This window comes from Melopsittacus undulatus, chromosome 4 (genome assembly GCF_012275295.1).
Source record: "Melopsittacus undulatus isolate bMelUnd1 chromosome 4, bMelUnd1.mat.Z, whole genome shotgun sequence".
NCBI lineage: Eukaryota > Metazoa > Chordata > Aves > Psittaciformes > Psittaculidae > Melopsittacus > Melopsittacus undulatus.
In genome coordinates this window covers 1,106,298-1,121,705 of record NC_047530.1, presented here as the reverse complement: position 1 = coordinate 1,121,705, position 15,408 = coordinate 1,106,298, and the positions used below count along the sequence as shown (strand labels likewise).

Here is a 15,408-nt window from a genome sequence, read left to right as displayed (position 1 = left end):
AGCCCCAGTGCCTAAAGGGGCTGCAGGAAAGCTGGAGAGGGGCTTGGGACAAGGGATGTAGGGACAGGCCAAGGGGAATGGCTTGAACCTGCCCAAGAGAGGGGAGACTGAGCTGAGCTCTGGGGCAGAAGCTGTTCCCTGGGAGGGTGCTGAGGCGCTGGCACAGGGTGCCCAGAGAAGCTGTGGCTGCCCCATCCCTGGCAGTGCTCAAGGCCAGGTTGGACACAGGGGCTTGGAGCAGCTGCTCCATGGGAAGGGGTCCCTGCCTGTGGCAGGGGTTGGGACTGGAGGAGTTTAAGGTCCATTCAACCCAAACCAGGCTGGGATTCCCTGAGCAGAACCTCAGTCACTGCAGCTGACCCAGAGGTGGGATGGAGATGCCTGTGTGGAAGTGTATTAACTTCTTGTTCTCAGCAGCTGTGGTGCCCACAGGGTGTGGGGTGAGAGATGCTACCGGAACACCAAATCCTGGAGCTCCTTTTCATCCCTGAAAGCCCCTTCAGGAGCATCCTTTGGTAACAACAGTTGAAAACAACCCACAGGAAGACATTTGTCTCTTCAGAGAAATGGTTTATTGGTGGTACCCCTTCAGCAGGATTGATGCAGTCCCAGACCCTCCAGCACTGCTGCTAGCATGACAGACCTGTACCTGAAGTGTTCATGAGACCTTTCTGCACTGCTCTAAGGCTGTTTCAGGAATGATGTGTAACACTTGAATGGCCTCCTGGGGCTGATGGTGCTCCTGACCACAGCCCCACATGGGACAGAGACTGCCCTGCTGCCCATGAAGGGATGCTCAGGAGCACTGTGCAGGTTCTGCTGTTCCTGCTTGTGTTTTGGGGATGAGCTGGTTTGGCTGCATCTATGGCCTGGGAGAAGACGTGCCCTGACCTCAGCTCAGCCCTCAGGTGCAGACAGCTCTGGATCAAGCTCCCTGCAGTGCATGCTGAAGAGGACATGATTAAAACGTGAACAGATGATGGTATTTGCCATTCAGCTGAATGCAGAGATGGAGCCAGCTCTTCTGTGGCTGATTACACTGGGCTGGGCTCACCTCCCCTTGGGCAGGGGTAGCAAGGTCCCCTTGGGTCACTGCTCCTCCCCTGCGCCGAGTGCCTGGAGTCTGGGACAGAAGGGAATGAAGGGGAACGTTCTCTGTCGGTCCTGTGCCAGATGAGCCCCAGCAGGATGCGGTCCAGGTGCAATGCCAGAGCCTTCCCCATTAGTCCTTATGGAGGCACCAGACCAGGGTCTGCCCCACGCCGGTCATGCTCACCACACGGTAACCACGGCTCTCCAGCTTGTTGAGGACAACACGGGGTGCATCGTTCACGTAGTACTCCCAGCTGCAACAGGGATGGGGAGAAACCACATCAGGGGAGGGGAAAAGGGGAGACTTCCATTGGGGAAGAGACTCTGCCTCAACACCAAACCCATGGCCAACGGTAGGACTGCGTTGCCCATCATCTGTATGGTGCAGTGTTGGGGTAACCCCATAGGGAAGGTTACAGGCTTTCCCCAGGGAAAGCATGTCCAAAGTGTCATGGTAAATGGAGATGTATTTTGGAGACCAAAGCCTTGTGCTGCTCCGTTAATGGGGCTGGAACTGCACCAGAGAGGGGTCACGAGTGTTCACATGGAAAAAGAGGATAAACTTGGCAAAGTGGGTAAGAAACCCCCATGTTCTGCCTGTGTCAGAATGTATTGGTGAGCTGGGTAGTTCTGAGGGCCTGTGCCTGGAGTTTGAGGGCTGGGGAGGAATGGTGCCCTCAGTCAAGCCTATGGAAAGCAGGAATCCTCAGCCTGAGCTGCCAGATAGGAGGAGCTGGAGCTGCTCAGCCCCTACAGTTCACAGCAAGGAGGAACTGGCACTTGGGATCCTCATCCTGGCTGTTGGGAGCAGGAGCTGCCATTCCCTCTGCCTGATCCCGAGGGTTTGAGGGCACTGGGACTGCCCCATCCAGCAACTGGGATTGCAGAGCATGGACACACACCAGGCTGCGATGGGGGAGAAGCAGCAGAGCTGACACAGCCAATGTGACCTTCAGTGCTGGGCCTGGCAGCCTTCCTGCTCCTCCAACCATCTCTGGATGCAGGATTCGAGCAGATGGGGTAAGGGGCAGGGTAATTCAGCTCTTCACTGACTCACTGGGCCAGATAAGCTGATAATGATGGGCTGCAACATCACTGGGGAGCTCATTGGGGCACCCTAAAGCCCTCCACCAATTTTCATAGCAAGAACAGCACAAAAAGACCCCAAAGCATTCCCGAAGTGGCTCCTGCTGAGATGACAAAACATCAATGATGTGCTGAGTCCTTTTAAAGCATGAAATAGCACCACAATGTGAGAGGTTTCCTTTTTGGCCTCTCAGGACAGGCTGTACTTTGCTGTAATTACAGATGTGGTGGAGGGATAATGATGATTATTATAAGTGCCTTTGAAGCCAGTGCTTTCTCCAGCAGCCTTGCCACACACCCTTCAGATTCACATGGAGCAGCTGGTAAATACCATCCCATTATGCAGAGGCAGGCACGGGGCTGGGTTGGTTGGTACCTGTAGGAGCTAGGGAATGGGGTGACTGAGCTAAAAGCAGAAGGAAGTGGAGCTGCTCAGGGCTTTAAGCAGTGAGGGACACAAGGACTGCACGGGGTGAGTATCATGTGTGCTCCATCTCCATCTGAATGGGGATGGAGCAGCTGGAACATCTGTAGGGCCCTTAATCCCAGCTGGATGCCAGTAGGGAAGGGAGAAGTCACCTCAGCCCCTGCACATCCTTAGGGAATCAACCAGGTTGGGAAAGACCTTCAAGATGTTCAACCATCCTTGAGCATGTTGCCCACCTGCCCTCCAGATGTGCCAGCACCAGAGACTGGATCCCACAGAGTGGAATTGATGGGCAGGAGCATCCTCCATGCTACACTGAAGTACCAGTAGGTGCTTCAGACCTCAGCTCCCAGTTGCAGGTAATGAATAAGGAGGTAACTGCCTTTCATCTAAGATCAAACAGCACCAGTAACGTTTCTGATCACAGCAGACTGTGAGTGATGAATTCAGTCCAGGTTCAGGAGGGTTGACTTTGTGTGTGTATGGAAGGTGAAAAGATGCTGGGCAAGAGAAGGATCCTGAAGGGGAGACCTGAGAGCAGCTCCAGTGCCTAAAGGGGCTGCAGGAAAGCTGGAGAGGGGCTTGGGACAAGGGATGTAGGGATGGGATGAGGACCTTGGGCTTCCAGCTGGGAGAGGGAAGAGCTGGATGGGATACAAGGAAGTTCCTCCCTATGAGGGTGGTGGGACATGGGAATGGGTTGAAGCTGTGGCTGCCCCATCCCTGGCAGTGCTCAAGGCCAGGTTGGACACAGGGGCTTGGAGCAGCTGCTCCATGGGAAGGGGTTGGGGTTGGAGCTGGAGGAGCTTTAAGGTCCCTTCCAACCCAAACCAGCCTGGGGTCCTGTGGGATGCTGGGGATGGTGCCTGGATCCATCCCCTGCAGCATCCGGGGCTCAGGTACCTGATCCCTGCCCTGGGCAGGCTGGGGCAGAGCCCGGCTGCCCTCAGGGTGCCCAAGCACCACTTGTAGGGGCAGAGCTGCACAACCGGATCTGTCCCATCAGAGGGGAGCTCTCCTTTGGGAGCTTCATCCCCACCCTGAGCTTCCCCTTCGGCTCCTCCGAGGTGAGGGTCAAGGCTGTGGGTGCTGCAGGCAGGGTTCAGGTTAGGGGTTAGGGTTAAGGTTAGGGTTAGGGGTTAGGGTTATGGTTAGGGTTAGGGTTTGGGTTAGGGTTTGTGTTAGGGGTTAGGGTTAGGGTTTAGCGTTAGAGTTAGGGTCAGGGTTAGGGGTAAGTTTAGTGTTAGGGTGTAAGGTTCGGGTTAGGGTTAGGGTTTAGGGTGAGTGTTAGGGTTAGGGTTAGGGGTAGGTTTAGGGTTAGGGTTTAAGTTTCGGGTTAGGGCTCCGCAATGTCCCGTTAGGAGCAGGTTGTGAGTCCTGCTTGAATGTGTTCCTGGAGGTAGGAGCTGCTGCACGTAGGTCGGTGGTGCAGCAGGTGCATTCCAGCCGCATTGATGTTTCCACCCTCCTATTGCCCAAACACTCAATGGGAGATATGTGGTGGGTATGCTGTAGTTATCCCGAACAGCACAACCTGGATGGAGGGAGCTCAGGATGCTCCAGGCCACCAGGAGGGAGCGAAGGGGAATCTCAGCTCCTGTCTCCTACACATTCCAGTTGGAAGCGTTTCCTCAGTCTTGGTCTTTCTTTTCCAGCCCATCCCCAGTGGTTCCTGTCCTCTCCCAGGCTCCAGCATCACTTCTTCCCTCTCGGATCCTCTTTCCCCCCCATGTCTCTCTTCTCCCATTGGCAACCTCCCAGCCCTGGGCAGGCAGCAGCATGAACCTGCTGCCGCTCCCAGTCTCTGGCCACACACAGGGTTGGGAATAGGAGCATGGGGATGGCTCAGGGCAGGAACCCATCCTGAGCCCTTCCATGGGGAGCGGATGAGCCTGGGGCTGCCTTTGGGAGGGTTCTATCTAATAGAGCCCTTTGGCTGTTATTTATTGTCTCCTGTTCCTCTGACCCCCCCCACCCTGCTCAGGGTTTCAGCATTGCAGGATCCCATCTCAGCTGTATGGGTATTCCCAGCTCTGGGAACACTGAGCAGGAGCCTTGTTCCTTGGGAGCAGAGCCCAGCCCCTCCTGGCTCCATCCTCCTCTCAGTCACTCCTATGGAGCCATCAGGTCCCCCCTGAGCCTTCTCCATCTCAACCCTGCAGCTCCCTCAGCCCTTCCCCATCTCTTGTGCTCCAGGCCCTGCACCAGCTCCATTGGGATCACACAGCCAAAGGGTCAGTGCTGGGGGGATCTGATGGGAAGTGGCTCCAACCCTGAGCTCAGCAGCCTGAGGAAAAGCTTCAGGAGCCATTGAGGGGCAGGAGAAACCCCAAACAGCCCCTGGGGGAGGGATGGGATGGGTTAGGATGCAGGTAAGGGTGGCTGGTGGCTGGCACCAAAAAGGCCACGGCCATAGCAAGGCTGGGGTGGGCAGTGGTGGCTTCTGAGCAGCTCGGGCTGGGAATGAGCCTGAGGACGGTTGTGTTTCAGGGATCAGATGATGTTATCCAGGAATGGTCCCTGCGGATGCTTCCTGCATCCCAGGATGTGGGGGGGGGATTCAGGTGATGCCCTGAAATGGGGTCAGAGAAAGGGAAAAGAGAGGAGTAAATGAGATATCAGCGTTTCCTTGGGACAGGGACACATCTGGGTCCCATCAGCATCAAATCGCTTTGGGATTCAGTGTTCCATGGAGGTGCCATGGGGATAATAAGGAGCAGGGAGTGTGGAACGTGGCAGAGGGGGACTTACAAGTGGTTCCCCAGCATGTTCCTCTTCGTGGCCCCCAGGAAGCTCATCAGGTTGGGATCCGAATGCTCATCACCCACCATGGTGGGGCCGACCTCCTGCAGGAGAGCAGCAGAGCTGGTGGGTGATGTGTGAGTGAGGGAGCTCCCCAGTGCTCCAAAGCACAGCTCCGGTAAGAGCTTTACTGGGACAGGGATGGCTGGGGCCACATTCCTGCCCCAGAGAGGGCCTGGGTGGTTGGATCCCAGAGGGACATCACTGGGACAAGTCCATGGGACAGCAACAAGGGACACAAGCAGCAAATCCACCTGTGACAGCCTCAGATAGGGATTGTCACAGAACCCCAGCCTGGTTTGGGTTGGAAGGGAGCTTAAAGCTCCTCCAGTTCCAACTCCAACCCCTTCCCATGGAGCAGCTGCTCCAAGCCCCTGTGTCCAACCTGGCCTTGAGCACTGCCAGGGATGGGGCAGCCACAGCTTCTCTGGGCACCCTGTGCCAGCGCCTCAGCACCCTCCCAGGGAACAGCTTCTGCCTCAGAGCTCAGCTCAGTCTCCCCTCTCTTGGGCAGGTTCAAGCCATTCCCCTTGGCCTGTCCCTACATCCCTTGTCCCAAGCCCCTCTCCAGGTTCCCTGCAGCCCCTTTAGGCACTGGAGCTGCTCTGGGGTCTCCCCTTCTCTTGTCCAGGCTGCCCCAGCCCAGCTCTCTCAGCCTGGCTCCTATGGGATCTGCTCCAGCCCTCACAGCATCCCTATGGCTCTCTGGAGCTGTGCAAGCCCAGCCGCATTCCACTGCTGGGAGCACTGGAGCAGGCACTGGAGCAGGCACTGGAGCAGAGGAAGAGGCTGTGAACCCCTGGCAGAGGTGCCATGTGGTGCTGCCGGGACAAGGCAGCCCAGTCCATCCCCTGGAGCCCCATTGTGCTCTTTGCAGCCCCAGCTCCAATCCAAGCCCCTGCTGGGGGTATTTGCTGTGCCGGCTGAAGCGCAGCTTCCAAAGCCTCCAGTGGGGATCAGGCTGAGCTCTGCTGGCCCAGCCACCCTCCTGCACACCCTTCCCTTATGGCTCCCAACTATCTGATGCTTCTTCTGTCTCTGTAGTCACTTCATTGACTCCTATGAAGATAAATGCTGCTGCCAATGGATGCTTCAGTGCTGCAGCATCCCCCTCGCACCCAAGTCCCTGCTCTTTGAGGTAACAGAAACTCTTCCCTCTCTCCCCCCTATCCCTCCCCAGCTCCCACCATCCGATCCGTTTGCTTTTGGCATCATTACCCCCTTCCTCCCACAAAACCACATCACCGGGTTCAGCTTCCAGAGCTCCCCTTTGTGCTGGGATCAAGGGAAAGCCCCGGTGCCTATCGGCTCCCGCAGCCCTGCAGGACATCCCGGCTGCGATCCCCAAGCAGGAACGCTTCCTTTGTGCCTTTCTGTCGCTCACAGAACGAGCCGGGAGCGCTGTACGAGCCCGATGTGTTGTGCTATGGGGGCACAGGGGTCCCCGATGTGCTGTGCTATGGGGGTACAGGGGTCCCCGATGTGCTGTGCCAAGGGGTACAGGGGTCCCCGATGTGCTGTGCCATGGGGGTACAGGGGTCCCCGATGTGCGGGGCATCACCCCCCGGTGCTGCGGTCCCCGCTGCTCTCGGGGGCTCAGCGCGTCCGCCCCGTCCGGTCCCGTCCCGTCCGGTGCCCGCACTCACCAAGCGGATCTGGGTGCTGATGAGGACGTACGGCATCATCCGCTGCTCCGGCTGCTCCGGCTGCTGTCGGGGGCCGTGCCCGGGGCCGCCCCCAGCGGCCCGCCCCGCAGAGCCACCGCCCCCGGCTATGGTTAAAGCGGGGTCCGGGCTCTGCGGAGCCTCCCCCGACGGCTCCAGGGACCTGGGGACCCCTTTATGGCACCGTCGGGTGTGGAGCCCCCCGGGGGTGAGGGCTCTGGGAGGGGGGAGCGGCAGGGAGGGGATGGGCAGGGGGTGAGGGACACGGAGATGGGGCAAGAGGTGATGGGCAGGGAAACAGGGCAGGGGGTGATGGACAGGAAGGTGATGGATCACAGGATAATGGACTGGGAGACAACTGGCAGGGAGATGGAGGGCAGGAGGTGATGGACAGGAATGTGATGGATCGCAGGATAATGGACTGGGATACAACTGACAGGGAGATGGAGGGCAGGGGATGATGGACAAGAAGGTGGTGGATCACAGGATAATGGACTGGGAGACACTGACAGGGAGATGGAGGGCAGGAGATGATGGACAAGAAGGTGATGGACAAGGTGATGAGCAGGAAAGGGTGGACAGGGAGACAAAGGACCAGAAGGCAGTGAACAGAGAAATAATGGACGTGGAGATGGAGGACTGGGAATTGAATAACAGGGAGATAAAGGATTGGGAAGTGATGGAGATGGACGTGAGGGCTGGGAGATGATGGACCAGGGCCAGGCTCTCAGTGCTCCCCAGTTACTGATTAACTCCAGCAGGGAGCAAATGGACAGTTTGGCTCCTGGGCTAAAGGAGACACTCAGACAAAGCCAGACCTAACTCACCACTGCTATTAATGTTGTTGTGAACTTGTCTGTTGGGTTTGGTGTGATCAAGGATACAACCAACACAGGCTGATGGCATCGTCTGCCTCCAACGTGCCCCAGATACCCCATGTATTCATTATGAGCTGAGAGGGATACCTTGTGCCATGGGTTAAATATCAGCTCATTTGGATCATTTCCATCCTAAGGAGGGTTTTCCCCAGTCCCTGCTGCCAGAACAGCCCAACTATTTACTCGTAGCTCTTGTTTTCCAGTGTAAACCCACGTTTGGCTCCTGGTGCAACCCCTGAACCTGATGTTGACTGATCCATGCACAGGAAACGTCACCTCGTGTGCAGTTCACCTGGGTTGTGATGGATTTCAACCAGTCCTGGGTTGTGATGGATTTCAACACGATCCCAACATCCACAACCCCTTTGAATCCCCCTGGGCAGCCTCACTGCGAATCCCAGTGCTGCAGAAGAGGCCACGGATACAGAATCCAGAGCCTTTGCTATGTCCATAAATGATGCTCACCAATGGGTAGTGTGCCCAACTCCTGCTCCATCTTGGGAAGGGGGGAGATGAGAGCGGAGATGGAAGCAGAAGCTGCCACAGAACATCAGTATTGAATTTCCCAGTGAGATTCCGGGATGTGGGATGCAGCTGGAGCCCTGCGGCAGTGTAAAGCACAGAGCAGAGCATCCCAATGGTACCATCCATCATCCCAAAGTGAGTTACTGCCCTTCAGCGCTGGCTCCAAGCAGGCTACAGCCGGAAACAGGGACCGGGAGAGCTGCTGCTTGGGATCACTGCCAGTAACTGGGATAGAAGAAAGCAGAAGGTTATTTGGCTCTGAAGAAACCATCACCCTGATCCCAGCCTTAGGAGAGGCAAGTGGGGTTTGAAGAGCTTCATTCTGCCTCTGACATGTTTTGGGGCAAAACAGCATCAAATACCATGGGAGCGTCACAACCAATGGGGGTTTCTGCCCCTTCTACCCCCCCTCCCCATCCCAGTATGTGGCTCTTTTCTGCTGGTACAAACAGGTTAAAGGGAAAGAGAAAAACTCCTGGTTTTTCATCATTCTGATGAGTTTCATTAGGCAGCAACAGCCCGACTGCGGCTGTCAGATACCATCTTTAATATCCGCAGGAGCAGGATGCTGCCGGGCTGTGCACCCCAGCCAGGAGCACAAGTACAGTCTGTGGCTGTTCCACACCCCATCGGGTGTCTGTCACCGTCACTGTGCCCCTGTGGCTGCCGCTTGTCAGTTGGAAGGGATGGGCAGAGGCTGTAAAGTGAAGGCAGGTGAGGAGCCAACAGCAGTTGGGGTGTTTCTCCTGGTACCACCAGAACACCCCACGGTTTCAGCGCCAGGCACAACCACGGTGCAGTGACAGCCGTGTTGGTTGCTGGGGCTGTAGCGGCTCTATAGGGTGGTGGTGGTGCTGTGGGGGTTATTGAGGCTGTGGTGGGTGTGTGGACAGGGGAGCAGATGCAAGTGGAGGTGGAGGTTCAGGGGAGGCACAAGCTCAGGTGCAGGTGTACGTGCAGGTTTAGGTGCAGCTGTAGGTGTACAGAGAAGCATAGACAGGTGTAAAAGCAGATAGAGGTGCAGGTACAGGTGCACATGCAGCTGTAGGTACAGGTGTACATGTAGATACAGGTGCAGATGCAGTACAGATTCAGCTGGGGGTGCAGGTACAAGTATGGGTTCAGCTGCAGGTGTAGGTATTGCTGTAGGGATAAGTGAAGGTGGAGCTGTAGGGTGCAGGTACAGGTACAATTGCAGGAGCAGGTGGTGCTGTAGCTGTAGGTTCAGGCCCCGCTGTAGGGTACGCACAGGTACTGTTGTAGATGTAGATGTACAGCTACTGTTGCAAATGTACCAGTACTGTTGTAGCTGCAGATGTACCATTACTGCTGTAGCTGTAGTTGTACAGGTACTGCCATAGCTGCAGATGTGCCGGTACCATTGTAGCTGTAGATGTACCGGTACTGTTGTAACTGCAGATGTACTGGTACTGCCATAGCTGTAGCGTTACTGCTGTAGCTGTACCGGTACTGTTGCATCTGTACCGGTACTGTTGTAGCTGTACCGGTACTGTTGCATCTGTACCGGTACTGTTGTAGCTGTACTGGTACTGTTGTAGCTGTAGCTGTACCGGTAGTGTTGCAGCTGTACCGGTACTGTTGTAGCTGTACTGGTACTGTTGTAGCTGTAGCTGTACCGGTACTGTTGTAGCTGTACCGGTACTGTTGTAGCTGTACCGGTACCGTTGTAGCTGTAGCTGTACCGGTACTGTTGTAGCTGTACCGGTACTGTTGCCGCTGTAGCTGTACCGGTACTGTTGTAGCTGTACTGGTACTGTTGTAGTGTACCTGTACTGTTGCAGCTGTACTGGTACTGTTGTAGCTGTACTGGTACTGTTGTAGCTGTAGCTGTACCGGTACTGCTGTAGCTGCAGCTGTACTGGTACTGTTGTAGCTGTAGCTGTACCGGTACTGCTGTAGCTGTACTGGTACTGTTGTAGCTGTAGCTGTACCGGTACTGTTGTAGCTGTAGCTGTACCGGTACTGCTGTAGCTGTACTGGTACTGTTGTAGCTGTAGCTGTACCGGTACTGCTGTAGCTGCAGCTGTACTGGTACTGTTGTAGCTGTAGCTGTACCGGTACTGCTGTAGCTGTACTGGTACTGTTGCAGCTGTACTGGTACTGTTGTAGCTGTAGCTGTACCAGTCCTGTTGTAGCTGTAGCTGTACCGGTACTGCTGTAGCTGTACCGGTACTGTTGTAGCTGTACCGGTACTGTTGTAGCTGTACCGGTACTGTTGTATCTATAGGAGCACGTGTAAGCATCACCAATGTCGCCGCACGTAAAACCCAGCTCCCAGCCGAGCAACCACGTGACGCCACACAAGCCCCGCCCCGTCGCCGCTTGATGACGCCGCCGCACGCTATAGGCCAGCTCGGCGGTGACGCACCCGCAGCGCGCCGGTAGAGGCCGTGCAGTGCGGCCATGGCGCAGCCGGGGCCTGCTGCCGGTACCGGTACCGGACGGGTGGCACTGGCACTGGGGGCGGCCGGGGCCGGGCTGGGCCTGCTCTGCCTGCTCCGGACATGGAGCACCCGCAGCGGACAACGGGAGGAACCGGCGGCGGCCGCAGGGCGAAGGAGCCACGGTACGAGAGGGAGCCCCGGGGGGCACCGGCTGTGGTAACGGATGGGAACGGGGGGGGAAGGCTCAATGGGGACCTGATGGCTCCATAGGAGTGACTGAGAGGAGGATGGAGCCAGGAGGGGCTGAGCTCTGCTCCCAAGGAACAAGGGATGGGACAAGAGGAAACAGCCTCAAGCTGCACCAGGGCAGGTTTAGATGGAGCTGAGGAACAATTCCTGCCCCACAGGGTGCTCAGCATTGGAACAGGCTGCCCAGGGCAGGGCTGCAGGCACCGGCCCTGCAAGGGTTCACCCCCCTCAGTGCCATGGGTTAGGGGTGGCCTGGGCAGGGCTGGGGATGGTTGGACTGGATGAGCTTGAAGGGGTTTCCCAACGTGGCTTTAAGCTCTAAGGCTTTAACTCCTCTCACCCCCTGCCAGGTTTGGAAGTGCATAAAGCAGCCGCATGAACTGCACTGGATTCATTTACCTGCAGGAGTGGGACCTGGGGCTGGCTCTGCTCAATCTGCTCAGGCTCTGAACTGGGGCTGCTGGCACCAGCACTGAGCAGGAACAGAGGAGCTGGGGCTGCCCCATCCCTGGCAGTGCTCAAGGCCAGGTTGGACATAGGGATTGGAGCAGCTGCTCCAGTGGAAGGGGTCCCTGCTCATGGCAGGGGATGGGACTGGGTTATCTTAAGGTTCCTTTGAACCCAAACCATTCTGAGGCACACGCATCAGTGTTCCCCTTTAACAACGTGGGATGGGTTTAAAATGACTTTACTTTTAGGAGTAACTTCTCTTTGAAAATCCTTCCTGGAGAGTGTCTGAAGTTTGGCTTTGCTGCAGGTTAGGGCAGGATTAGTTGGTGCACCGTGTTTTAACCTGTGATCCCACACAACAGCTTTTAGGTACTCATCCTTTAATGCTTTCCTGCTGCAACACTTGTAGGGTGAGGCACACAGGAGAGCAGATAGACTCCTACAGCGTTGATGGGCTGGAGCTGTGGCTGCAGTGAACATTGGGCCTGGCTGTTGAGCACACGTCTTAGGAGGAATCAGTTTGTGCTGTTGGGCTTCACCTGAGTAGAACTGGGAGGACCAGAGCATTAATTGAGCTCTGCTGATGGGAGAACAGGAGCACAGACAACTCCTGCCCATGCAGGGTGGGTGGTGGGGAGAGGTTCTGTGCACCCCTTAGTGGGAAAGCAGCAACAAACGTGTCCTGAGATGGGGAAGGAAGAGCAGGGGAAAGGTCAGAACCTTGTGAAGGTGACTTCAGAGGGTCTGGGGGTTTATCTCTGGGGTCGGATGCATTAACACAGGGTGTTCTGGAGGATAAACATCTGTCTGCACATCTGGCTGCTCTTTGAGAGGCATTCTAGGGTTTTTTTTCACTATTGATATAAAAAGAGTGTTCCTTCTTAAACAATTGACTTATCTGGTAATATCTGAAGGGGGCTATGGGGATGCTGGGGATGGACTCTTCATTAGGGACTGTAGTGACAGGACAAGGGGTAACGGGTTCAAACTGAAACAGCAGAGGTTTAGACTGGATCTAAGGAAGAAATTCTTTGCTGTGAGGGTGCTGAGGCACTGGAATGGGTTGCCCAGGGAGGTTGTGAATGCTCCATCCCTGGCAGTGTTCAAGGCCAGGTTGGATGAAGCCTTGGGTGCCATGGTTTAGTGTGAGGTGTCCCTGCCCATGGCAGGGGTTGGAACTGGATGATCTTGAGGTCCTTTCCAACCCTAATGATTCTATATTTACCTATAATATTTATGAGCTTTCAAGAAAACATATTTAGAATCCCCAGAGGTGAATCCATTCTGCCAGGCTGGTTGCTCGTGCTCTGCATGAAGGTTTAAGGCTGATGTGGTTTCCAGCCACTCAAAAGCAGGCAGTGCAATATCTTAATGGCTAAACATCTCTCTGGAGTGATGTCTACTCTTTGGGTTCCTTGAATAAGAATTGAGTTGTTTGGTTTAAGAGTAAGGGTTTTTGGCCCAAGTTAGCTTCCATTCTCCTTCTCCATTGTCCCAGTACCTGGCAGGCTGGTTGCTTCCTGACTTGTGGCCTCCTGGGTTCATTGTGGTTGGGAGGAAAGCACAGTGTGTGTTTCACTGTGATGTTAGGTGTGCAGAACAGGAATTCAGGGGGGAATTTTGCAGTCAGGACTTAAAATAAAGCAACCCAAAGGTAGTTCCTCCATCTGCAGACTCTGTGTGATGCTCACTGGGTTTTGGTGGTCTTCTACAAGGGGACTTTTGTGGGGGTGCAGTTACAAGAGCTTTGTTCACCCCTCGTTGCCATTGCAGATCTTTTCAGTGCAGATAGAGGCTGGTGTCAGGGATGGGAGCTGCAAAGCAGTTGAAGAACCCCAAAGGTCAGGTCAGGCAGCAATGCTTGACATCAGAGGCCTCGTCACCCACCTCCTGAGGACAAAATGTGCTAACACTTCCCATGGGAAACCCCTTTCCTTTCCCCTGTGCTGAGCTTCTCCTCCTGTGTCCTTTCAGCCATGACCAGAGCACTGACTCCTGTGGAGGCAGGTGATGGTGCTGTGCACAGACCTCTCCCAGGCCACGAGGAGCTGCTGGATGTGCTGGAGCAGCTTGACTTCGTGGTGAGGAACCTGTCTGAGCTGAGGAAGGAGGTGGAGGAGCTACGGAACAGCCTGCAGAGCCTGGCTGCGGACATCGTCTGTGAGGTCAGGTATGGACCCTGCCCCGTGCTGGCTTCCTCTGCTCATGCACAGGTTTACTCCATAGCATGGCAGAACAGCCCTGAGTATGGGAACTCTAAAAGCTAGAGGTGGGGAAAGTGTCTTTCTGGTTTCCATTGGGATGATGTCTTGACATCCAGTGAGATTAATGGAGAAAACCTGTGTATTCCATCATAGAATAGTTAGGGTTGGAAAGGACCTTACGATCATCCAGTTAAACCCCCCTGCCATATCAAGTAGTGACACTGGCTTCTTGTACTGGTTATGTGACTGCTTCTTACTATTGCTGTCTTCTCTCTGCTGCTGACTATAGGAACTTTTGGTATACAATAAAAGGTGCTGTGTTCTGCAGGGTGTTTGAGGATTCCTTTGCTGTTCCCTGATGAAATCAGGGGAGTTGGTGTGATACAGAATCACAAAGTGGTTCCAACCCCTTCCACTGGAGCAGCTGCTCCAACCCCTGTGTCCAACCTGGCCTTGAGCACTGCCAGGGATGGGGCAGCCACAGCTTCTCTGGGCACCCTGTGCCAGCGCCTCAGCACCCTCCCAGGGAACAGCTTCTGCCTCAGAGCTCAGTTCAGTCTCCCCTCTCTTGGGCAGGTTCAAGCCATTCCCCTTGGCCTGTCCCTCCAGGCCCTTGTCCCAAGCCCCTCTCCAGGTTCCCTGCAGCCCCTTTAGGTATCACTCTGTATGTGAATGGCACATATGGCTTGTATCTGGACCACAGCTGTGCTCAGTCTGTGCTCACTGTAGGATATGACTCTTGCTGTGTGGCTGCAGGATGCTTGTGCAAGCAGGAGAAAGTCACCTTGTGAGTTCTTTGGGTATAAAGTGAATTGGATACAATCTGCTTAAAGGGAGAAGGAAGTGAACCAGTGATCCTGTCACTGTCTCATGGTCGTTTGTTTCTCTTTCTGCCTTCCTCTTAGGTCCCACCTGGAAGAAACCCAGAAGGTTTCTCGCCGGAGACGCTTTCCCTTTCCCAGAGAAAGAAGTGATTCCACCTGCTCCAGTTCCATTTATTTCACAGCCAGCTCAGGAGCAGCCAACACGGATGATGGGGAAAGTGAAGGAGGGTAAGCACCAGGGCAGGAGCAGCTCTCACAGACTTGGGTGCCCAGTTCCATCTGGGCAGTTTCTAACATAAAGGAAGGGATCTTTTTCCTCACTAAATGTCTGTCAGCCTGGTTTTACTTGCTTTTGTTGCAGTAACTCTGCTGCTGCCAGGGCCACATTGAGAGAAGGGCAACAACCCTGACTGGGAGAAAGAGGGGAAGGAAAAAGCCCAATCAAATGGAGGTTTTGAGGCTTTTTCTTCAGCAATATATTGATTAGGGAAGCTTTTAGAAACAAGGGAAGTAGAAGTCCAGCCTAAATCTTCAGCCTGGACAAGAGAAGGCTCCTGAAGGGGAGACCTGAGAGCAGCTCCAGTGCCTAAAGGGGCTGCAGGAAAGCTGGAGAGGGGCTTGGGACAAGGGATGTAGGGACAGGCCAAGGGGAATGGCTTGAACCTGCCCAAGAGAGGGGAGACTGAGCTGAGCTCTGAGGCAGAAGCTGTTCCCTGGGAGGGTGCTGAGGCGCTGGCACAGGGTGCCCAGAGAAGCTGTGGCTGCCCCATCCCTGGCAGTGCTCAAGGCCAGGTTGGACACA

The 15,408-nt window shown here is 55.3% G+C and overlaps 2 protein-coding genes across 2 annotated transcripts in view; one reads left to right on the top strand and one right to left on the bottom strand.

Annotated features, from left to right (window-relative positions):
* Nucleotides 1-894: 894 nt before the first annotated feature.
* Nucleotides 895-7,089, bottom strand: GCHFR (GTP cyclohydrolase I feedback regulator). Its single transcript, XM_034061606.1, has 3 exons — nucleotides 7,054-7,089; nucleotides 5,357-5,451; nucleotides 895-1,346 (listed from the first exon to the last, which is right to left on the bottom strand). The coding sequence occupies exons 1-3, from the start codon at nucleotides 7,087-7,089 to the stop codon at nucleotides 1,223-1,225; spliced, it is 255 nt and encodes an 84-aa protein (XP_033917497.1). The 3' UTR covers nucleotides 895-1,222.
* Nucleotides 7,090-10,886: 3,797 nt separating this feature from the next.
* Nucleotides 10,887-15,408, top strand: part of RMDN3 (regulator of microtubule dynamics 3) — a 30,064-nt gene continuing 25,542 nt past the window's right edge. Inside the window, exons 1-3 of the mRNA XM_034061525.1 lie at nucleotides 10,887-11,061; nucleotides 13,553-13,748; nucleotides 14,688-14,834. Coding sequence (XP_033917416.1) covers nucleotides 10,899-11,061; nucleotides 13,553-13,748; nucleotides 14,688-14,834 — 506 coding nt within the window. The 5' untranslated portion in view covers nucleotides 10,887-10,898. The remainder of the gene's footprint in view (nucleotides 11,062-13,552; nucleotides 13,749-14,687; nucleotides 14,835-15,408) is intronic.

What these genes read in the sequence shown, in the direction of transcription:
- GCHFR (XM_034061606.1), bottom strand. Translation starts at nt 7,089, where the DNA reads ATGCCGTACGTCCTCATCAGCACCCAGATCCGCTTG. An exon ending in TCAGCACCCAGATCCGCTTG is followed by an intron (nt 5,452 to 7,053) that starts GTGAGTGCGGGC and finishes GCTCTCCTGCAG; the next exon opens with GAGGTCGGCCCCACCATGGT. An exon ending in AACATGCTGGGGAACCACTT is followed by an intron (nt 1,347 to 5,356) that starts GTAAGTCCCCCT and finishes TCCCTGTTGCAG; the next exon opens with CTGGGAGTACTACGTGAACG.